The sequence below is a fragment of the Gadus morhua genome, chromosome 2, assembly GCF_902167405.1.
Source record: "Gadus morhua chromosome 2, gadMor3.0, whole genome shotgun sequence".
NCBI classification, from domain to species: domain Eukaryota; kingdom Metazoa; phylum Chordata; class Actinopteri; order Gadiformes; family Gadidae; genus Gadus; species Gadus morhua.
In genome coordinates, this window is record NC_044049.1 from 24,101,628 (window position 1) to 24,110,424 (window position 8,797).

Genomic DNA, 8,797 nt, shown 5'->3' on the forward strand with positions numbered 1-8,797 from the left:
TCTCTCTGTCTCTCTCTCTGTCTCTCTCTCTCTCTCTCTCTCTCTCTCTCTCTCTCTCTCTCTCTCTCTCTCTCTCTCTCTCTCTCTCTCTCTCTCTCTCTCTCTCTCTCTCTCACTGTTTTAATTAGGCTATATTTGGAACGCTAGATTGAGAAGGCAATCCAACACTCATTAGCATATGAGTCACTAATCGTTCACCCGTAACTCTCCTTTTTCCCCTGAGCGTACCTTTATAAGTTAAACACAAGGGATCCCTGTCGTTAAACAAAGCTCCTTAGATCAACTTAGATCCAGAGACTAATGAATAAATCATCCATTTTATTAATGAACCACCTTCTGCAAGAAGTAAATACGACGAGAATATATATTAAAAAAAATCATAACTTCATATGAGAGATGTGCACATCCTGATCCTCCCGCTCTTTGTTCCAACCCGCAGCACGAGACACTGGCCGTGAACCTCCCCCGATCCCGCGGGCCCCATCCTCACCACCCAACCGCACCCAATCGTTTCCCCCTTCGAGCTATGTCTGTGAGTGTTCCCATGGCAACTGTCGCAATGCCTGCCTGGCAACAGGCTTTATCCTCTTACTGAAAAAGGGGTGGGAAGGGGCAAAATGTTGGGGGAAAGGGTGGGGAGGGGGATTTTGGGGATGCGGTTATTGAGGTCTCGCGTACGAGGAAGGCGCGCGCGGGAAGTAGATCCGGCTATTACCCTCATCAAGTTGAAACATTTCAATTTGAATCCACCTTGCTGCACCCTCAATACCTGCCACCACAGCAAGGACCCTCCCGGTAAACCAATAAGTGGGATTCTGCTCCGCTTATTGATACAAGACTATAGATCTATAGATATATAGATCTTAACTGGCCTTGGTGAAGGCGCGAATAGGAAGGCCTAATCCTGTGAACACGCTCTGGGGCGGGTAGTCGGTTTGTTCAGCCTCGATCCGCGGTTTGAAAGTGATGAACGCAGAATGACACACGCTGAGCTGAATGAATAAATGAGAAGATTATTTTGAGGTTTATTTTTCCAGAGTCAAATGGAGACCAGGGTTGATGACGTCTGTAGAACCATGCAGCCGATGCGTGCGTCAAAGCGTCGTTTGGGCACCCCCAAGCACACAGCATGTGCCACGCTGCGGTATCACCTTCGCACTATTGTCCTCGGAGACGTGCAAACTGCATAGTGACAAGGACAAAATGACATATTAAAAGCGTTGATGTCTCATTTATGATGAAATGCAAAAGTAAAGCGTAGTTTCTGCCGTATCTTCTGTCAAATTGTTAATAATATGTAGGGTAATTTCGGTCACGAACCGAGACTGTTTGAGGAGCCAACATGTGGAAGCTGCTGCCCCCCTCTGACTGAGTAATAATATTGCATTCATGGTAATTGTAAAAGTGTGTGCGTCACAAAGGAGGGTTAAGGCAAAGCCAAATATCTGTACAACTGACTCTTTCTTTCTTTCTTTCTTTCTATCTCTATCTAGAAAATCAGCACCTTGAAAAAGAAAAAGTCCACCTTCCATTCCAAAAGTATGTGCAATGTTTATTCAGAGGTACAAAATAATCTGTGTGCACAGATCTGTAGGAGACCGATGAGTCTCCTCTGCTCAGTGCGGTTAACGTGTCACTATTATCCACTGGACATCTGACCTGAGAGTGTCCTCACTCAGAACCACAATAAACTGCCTCAACACTGTCTGTATGTTATTGTGATGGAAGAGTGTTTGTGTGAGTGGGGCTGAATGGCCACTGCTAATGACTACATGTCGAGTGCACATTGGGAAATCCATACTAATTTGCTGCTACAAGTGGTGGGATTTTAATAAATAATTAATAACATTCATATGGTAATGTTCAATAATCTCGAGGCTCTACAGGGCAAGGTGAGACAGGTTTACAGGTGCTTACTGTGACGACATTAGAGTTGTGAATTTAATGACCACTAATACAATGACCAACCGAAACTGCTCCCTGATTCTAATCAACACTCTTGTTTTCTGTAGGATTTATTTGATCAATTATTTGATTAATCTTTTTTGTTACTTATATCCGGGGTTGATGCTTAATGAGGAAAATTACGGGAAAATATCCTTAATGGGGATATTGTTTTCTTCTTCGCTTCTATAAGAAAGCAAAGAAATGTTCGCTGTCTTTCACAGCAAACGTACTAAATTTAAATGTGTGAGAGTGATGAGATTCAGTGGAGTAGAGGAATTTGATCCTTTTTCCGGCTTGTCTGAATATGTATCTGTTGTGTCTCAGCTAAAAGGTAATTCCCTCTCCCGAGTCCTGCTGTGAGGACATGATCCTAGTATTGCAGTCTGATGACCCAGGTCCACCTACGTCCGCTGTCCACTCAGAGGGATCCATTGTCGATGGGCTTGAAATGGGAGCGTAGGCAAGCTGTGTGTGCAGACAGTTATCTCTGAGTGAGTCAGTGTTGAAAACTACAAATCGATTTTTAATACATTTCGAGTTAAGACTCTGTAGTACAGTGACAAACCAATGATGGGAACACAAATAAGTTAGTGTGTGAAGGACGAATCAAATCCCGACAACATATCAGAAAACATACAGCACAGAGTACACAACAGTACAATATTTAAAACCAAACTGACAAACAGAAGACTTTTCTTAGACATTTGTCCATTAAGTATGGCTTCCCACACAGAGTTATGATGTGGTCCATTTCAGTCTAGACAAATTATCTCCAGTACACCGTGATGAGTTCTCTGGTCTCGGCTGCCTTTGAGTTCAGATCCTCAGTGGAGCTTGGCCATGAGCTGCTGCGTGAAGAGCTTCTTGAGCTGGGCCACCTCCTCGCTCAGGGAGCTGAGCTGGGACCGCAGCACGCTGTTCTCGTTCTGGTAGTCCCCCCCCAGGGAGGGTCCGCCCGGCGGGGTCTGCCTCCCCCCCCGCCCGGCTCCGTCCTCCGTCGTCTCCGGCGGGTGCACCCACAAGCCCCTCACCCCGGGACCCTTGGCCAGACACGCGGCAGAGGCGAGCGCCCCCCCCTCGCCGCCGCCGTCCCCACAGCCCGGGACCTTGAAGCGCAGCTTGTGGGGGAGGGTCTTCATGCCGTCCGCGGGGCAGAAGGCGGGGGGCGCGGTCGGGGTGAGGGTCCTGTGGCCCTCGGCGGCGGAGGGGGCGGGGGGGGAGTGGTGCGGCTCGTAGCCCAGGTCTTCCGCCGCGCCTCGCGGGGACAGCTTATCGCCGTCGCTCAGCCGGTCCTCGAAGTACACGGGGCTCCCCACGCTGGAGCCCCCGGAGAACCCCGAGTCCTCCGACAGGTGGCCCTGCCCGGGGTCCCGGATCGGCCGCAGGCTCTGGCTGTGGTGGGGGTGCGACACCACCGCCACGGCCCCCGGGAGGTCCCTCTGGTGGTCCGCCCTGGGTAGGTAGTAGGGGCTGGGTCTCTGCGGGGCGGGGTTGGCGAGGGGCAGCATGGGGCTGCTGGACGGGTCTTTGACCAGGCCGAAGCGGAACTTGAGCGCCAGCAGCTCGGCGCGCAGCCGAGCGTTCTCCTCCAGCAGCGCCAGCACGCGGTTCTCCAGCACCATGTCGTTGACGCGGCGCTTCTCCCGCGAGCGCTTGGCGGCCTCGTTGTTCTTGCGCCGCTTGTCCCAGTAGCCGTCGTCCTTCTGGTCCACGGGGATGAACTCGCGCTTGCGGCGCAGCGCCGCGTTGGACGAGGGGCTGGCCTTGCGCTTCGCCGCGGGGGCGCGGCCGAGTAGGGAGTGGGCCAGCAGGCTGCTGGAGGTGAGGAGGGACACCGCCTCATCGGTGAAGGACAGCGGGCTGCCACCTCCTCCTCCGCCCTCCTCTCCTCCGCTCAGAGGAGAGAGCCCGCCCGGGGAGTGCATGGTCCGCACATCGCCTCCCTCCTGCGACATCCTCAAATGCTGAGACTCGTCAAACATGACAGGAGCGCTCATTAATTATTTTTTTATCGTTAACAAATTCTTCTTCAAAAAGGCCGATGCGACGTAGGTCGGAGATCGCAGCAACAGTGCCACCTGGTGACCAAAAGAAAGAAAGATAGAAGGAGATTTAGTGGTTATGCAATGAGTATTATGCAACCTCATTATATCGCTCCATGAAAGCTGCCAGCCCTTTGTAATGGCAGTGCACAATAGCTCGTAATAGAAGCAACAGGCGTCAGAGGAGGATGTCCAGACAATCTGCATCACCTCGTGATGACGGAGAGCGTAGAAAAAAATACAAGCGATTGTTGCTGTCAATTACATAACGTGTGGAAATGGTATGGGCCCACATTAATATACCGGTATGTGGAAATGTACAAGGGCTGAACATTCAGACAGAAGTTTTCAAAATGAAATAAAATTATACGAAATAAAACTACGACACCAACAATATGTTATATTTTCTCATGTTTATTTTAAAAGTCGAACTTGAAATTGTTAAACTGATGCATTTTCATAACTCCTTGACATCGACACCTGATTGATGTACTTTATCTACCAAGTCTTACTTAAAAAGTGCGTTGTTAAAAGTGTGCAGATGATCTTATTTGTCACCGTTTCCTTTTAATTGAACCCTAAGCATGCTACATAGCCTTAATATTTTAAAGAGGCACATATATATGGGCCTGTACAAAACCCATCCATTTTTGTCAAAGGGATAACTCTGGATTTAAATTCCATTCCAAGTATGTTTTACCCTAAAATCTTTTCAAGCAATGTAGCCTGCGGAAAATAAAATGAACAATTTTACCTCAGATCTGTGCGAGAAGAATGTCTGTAAACAATTTTCCTTCTCCGTCCTCCAACAATATTCTCTCTTCCTTCCCGACTCCGGAAGAAGCTGTGTGTGTTGTGTTTGCTCCGTCCCGCTACGGTCCCACTCTGTCGTCTCCCACCTTCCTCTCCCTGCCCCACTGAGCGCTGTAGTTATGAGATCGAGCCGGCGTTACTTGGTGTTATCGCGCTGTCTCGTCGCCCGCGCGCTGTGCTCCACTTGGACGCTGCAGACTCTATTTGTAACGTCGCGCGCAAAGTTCAGCCAAGGACGTCGCCTCTCCTCACTTGAACCAGCGGGGCTGTGTGTGTGTTCGCTGCTTGGGCCGCCTCCTGTCCAACAGCAAGTGGACCCTCCCCGACCATCCTCAGCTGACCCCGATTATACCACACAGGCGGAATCTCATAACAATTACGTAATTTTGCTTTAGAGAGAGAAAAAATGCTCTCTCTCTCAGCTCTGCTGTCTTCCCAGCCACTGTTTTGTAACATTCATAATCTCTGAAAGACATAATCAGGTAACAAAATAATATCAACACAGTGCCTGGCTTGGCTTATGGACTTTAAGATCAGGGAGGGTTCAAAGAGAAGCTGACCCAGACTGCTCTCTCCGGGGAACACCACGTGATAGCTGTTTGGCTTATTAGAACTCATTTCAGGGTATTATGTCCTCCAATACGACGCCATGTAGTAAAAATAACGTTCACGTCTTAGCATTCCACATAAAGAATCAGGTCTTATTCGGAGGCCTACACCTCGCGCCACGACTGTTGTCGTAACCCGAGACTAAACTTGAAAACACAATCTTGCGGGGGAGGTGAAAGGTTATCAGCTCAACTCCCACCGCGGGACAAAGTCAACAGGGCAGGCCTTCCTATGTCGAGAATGTCAAGAATTCACCATGTTTTCAAGGAACCACCAGCAGTTACTTAGGATGATCCCCTCCGCTTGTGTGAGGCCCGCTCCCTTCATCGCCCCCTCCCCTCTCGATCTTCAGGGCTCCTTGGTGTAGGTAAGACTCCACCCACTTCTGAAAAAATCCCGCCCCCTCTGCCCCCCCCCTAGCTCATAGCCCCCTCTTCCGGGCTCCCTAGTGTAGGTAAGGCTCCTCCCCCTTTTGCGAAGCCCCGCCCCATCCCCCCCCCCCCCCATAAGCCCCTTCCTCCCGGTATTCAGGGCTCCTTGGTGTGAGGGGGGAGGAGAGCAAGTTGTTGTGTAATGCGGCCGATGACTCAATGTGAAGTTGGGTAACTCTCTGAGAAGACACGCCTTGTTTCAAGGAAATCGAGGAGGGCCGTAACTCTTACGCAGGAGGCCCCGGGGAGACCCTTGATCTGCTCTTCCGAAGCATTCCCTTCTGGGAAGATGTTTCACCGCGGACCACGTGATTCTATTGAGCCGTCCGCCCGCCTTTCTGTTGTTCAGGGTTTTATGAGCCCAGTCTAGAATGTAAGTCATTGATCCGTGGCACACGCCAGACGTTCAGAGAAACACAGGCACGCACACACACACAGACACACACACACACATGCTCATACACAGACACCCATACAACGACAGACACACAGACACACACTCACACAAAGACACACAAAGATAAACACACACACACATAAACACACATAAACACACACACACACAGATACATTAAAGCAGTCACATGCACAAAAACATACACACACACACACACACAAGCACACACAGATACGTTGAAGACGTCACACACACACATCCACACACACACACACGCACACACACACACACACACACACGCACACACACACACACACACACACCATTCATAGTCACAAACACTAAAGCATGCACACACCCTGTTTCAGATCAGATGCTAGATGACAAGGACGAAACACTTCAAAAAGAAAGGATCTCCCAAAGAGACAGTGTACATTGTCTCTACACATGTATATGTTCTGTAAGAGGATACCTGTTAGGTTGACCCTGAACAAGACCTCAGATTGGTTGAGGATAATGACCCATGGGCAATGTGGGTTGTGTGTTACATGTTATGCGCCAGGTTATTACGTTATTTTTTGCATTGTGTGTTTTGCCGTGTGTGTATATGTGGCAACTGTATGCACCGTTTTCTTTACTGATTGACGAAGGCATGACCCTACTGTGACTCTGATTGGCTCTTCCTAGCGTGGATGTGTATCACGCAGCCCTTGCTGAAAGAACAGAAGGTGGATGCTGTCATGCTGCTCTCGGCGAACTCCACGGGAGAAGTCTGCCTGCAGGGCTGTCTGCCAGAGAGCTTTCTGCTAGGAAGGCTTTCTGAAGTCAGGCGGCATAGTGTAAGGAGTGACAGGGTTCATATAGGGAGGTCGTGGTGAATGAGTGTGTCAAACGCAGGACTAACACCCAGGAGACTCGGGCTGTAAGTCATTGAAGTAACTTATCAGACTCCTTATTTTTATTTCATTTCTTTTTTAGTTTTCAGTCGCAGTTGGGTTTAGGTTAACAACTTGGTTTGATTACCACACCACAACATGTTGGTGTGGTTTAGTCAACCAAACAACTTTGCAGGTATATGTTGAGGTGGATGAATAGACACTAGTTGTTGGGTATCAGTGCTGCTGTACCGGTCTTCATTCCTATCGTCATGTATGGTGATGGGGCTGTTAATGTCAGGTCACTAAACATTTACATTGAGGGCATTGACGCTTTCATCCAAAGCGACTTACATCAGTTAATACATACATTGACACACCGACGGCAGAGTCAACCATGCAAGGCGACAGCCAGCTCGTCAGTAGCATTTAGGGAAGTGTCTTGCTCAGGGACACATCAACACTCAGCTAGGAGGAGCTGGGGATCGAACTAGCAACCTTTCGGTTACAAGACAACTACTCTACCTCCTGAGCTAAACCGACTAAAGGTTCCCTCCTGGGCCTCGTCCTCCAGTCTCCTTGTGTTCCCACTGGGCTTGCAGAGTCTCTATGAAGAGGGGGCTGTCCTACCTTGGGCTTGCAGTCCTTCACTGATAATGATGAAGTATTCTGCAAACAAACCGTGACTGCCAAGATGCATTCGACACGCGTTGGAATACGACCATGAGAGGCGGTCGTTTCATCATCGACACGAGTCACACGTAGGACTCTTTATACTCACGGCGACACATCTTTTACATGTAGAAGATACACACCCTTATTGTATGTTATATGCCCTTGCACTTATAGTACTTAGCATTGTTTAGCATCTTATCCTAGCTATCTTTTCTGTATGCGGGGAATGGGTTAACCTAGCGATTGTTAGTGCTTTGCAATTGGTTCTATGAACATCCTTACTGTACTGACAGCGAAATATTGTTTCTTTCTTCTGGCAAATGTACTTATTGTAAGTCTATGGATAAAAGCGTCTGCCAATTGCCACAACTGGCTGTTTTACAAGGATGGCTACTCCAGGTTAGGGTCAGAGTCTGGACGACGCCCACTCTGATTGGTCCCTGAGGATCACAGCCTTGCGCTTACGTCATCGCCCACACGGCGTCTGGAGGTTTGGTAGTTGACCTTCTGGCCCAGCTTCACAACCGCCAGCTGGAAGGTAGCGGGGCGGGGCGGAGGGAGTGGATGGATGGAGGAGAGAGACGGGTAGAGGGAGTAGGAGAGGGCAGAGAAGGGAGGGAGGAGAAGGATGGAGGAGAGGGAGGGGTAGAGGGAGTAGGAGAGGGCAGAGAAGGGAGGGAGGAGATGGATAGAGGAGAGAGACGGGTAGAGGGAGTAGGAGAGGGCAGAGAAGGGAGGGAGGAGAAGGATGGAGGAGAGGGAGGGGTAGAGGGAGTAGGAGAGGGGAGAAAGGGGAGGACGAGAGAGAAGGGGATGAAAGGGAGAGTGGAGGAGAGGGAGGGGAGGGGAGGGGAACAAGAGGGGGGGGGGTGGGGGGGGGGGGGGGGGGGGGGGGGGGGGGCTGTTATGTAAGCTTCCCCAGGGGTGATGGAGGAGCTGAGAATATCCTCCTAACTGCATCACAGACCAGCATGGGGGGGCGGGGGGGGGGCGGGGGGGGGGAGAGAG

General features: G+C 50.0%; 1 protein-coding gene across 1 annotated transcript; it reads right to left on the bottom strand.

Annotated features, from left to right (window-relative positions):
• Nucleotides 1-2,449: 2,449 nt before the first annotated feature.
• Nucleotides 2,450-5,243, bottom strand: nfil3-6 (nuclear factor, interleukin 3 regulated, member 6). The gene is made up of 2 exons (XM_030379158.1): nucleotides 4,744-5,243; nucleotides 2,450-4,025 (listed from the first exon to the last, which is right to left on the bottom strand). Exon 2 carries the CDS (start codon nucleotides 3,942-3,944, stop codon nucleotides 2,772-2,774), a length of 1,173 nt encoding a protein of 390 aa, XP_030235018.1. The 5' UTR covers nucleotides 3,945-4,025; nucleotides 4,744-5,243; the 3' UTR covers nucleotides 2,450-2,771.
• Nucleotides 5,244-8,797: the final 3,554 nt, after the last annotated feature.

Excerpts from the sequence above, each read along its gene's own strand:
- nfil3-6 (XM_030379158.1), bottom strand. The coding sequence starts at position 3,944 with ATGAGCGCTCCTGTCATGTTTGACGAGTCTCAGCATTTGAGGATGTCG.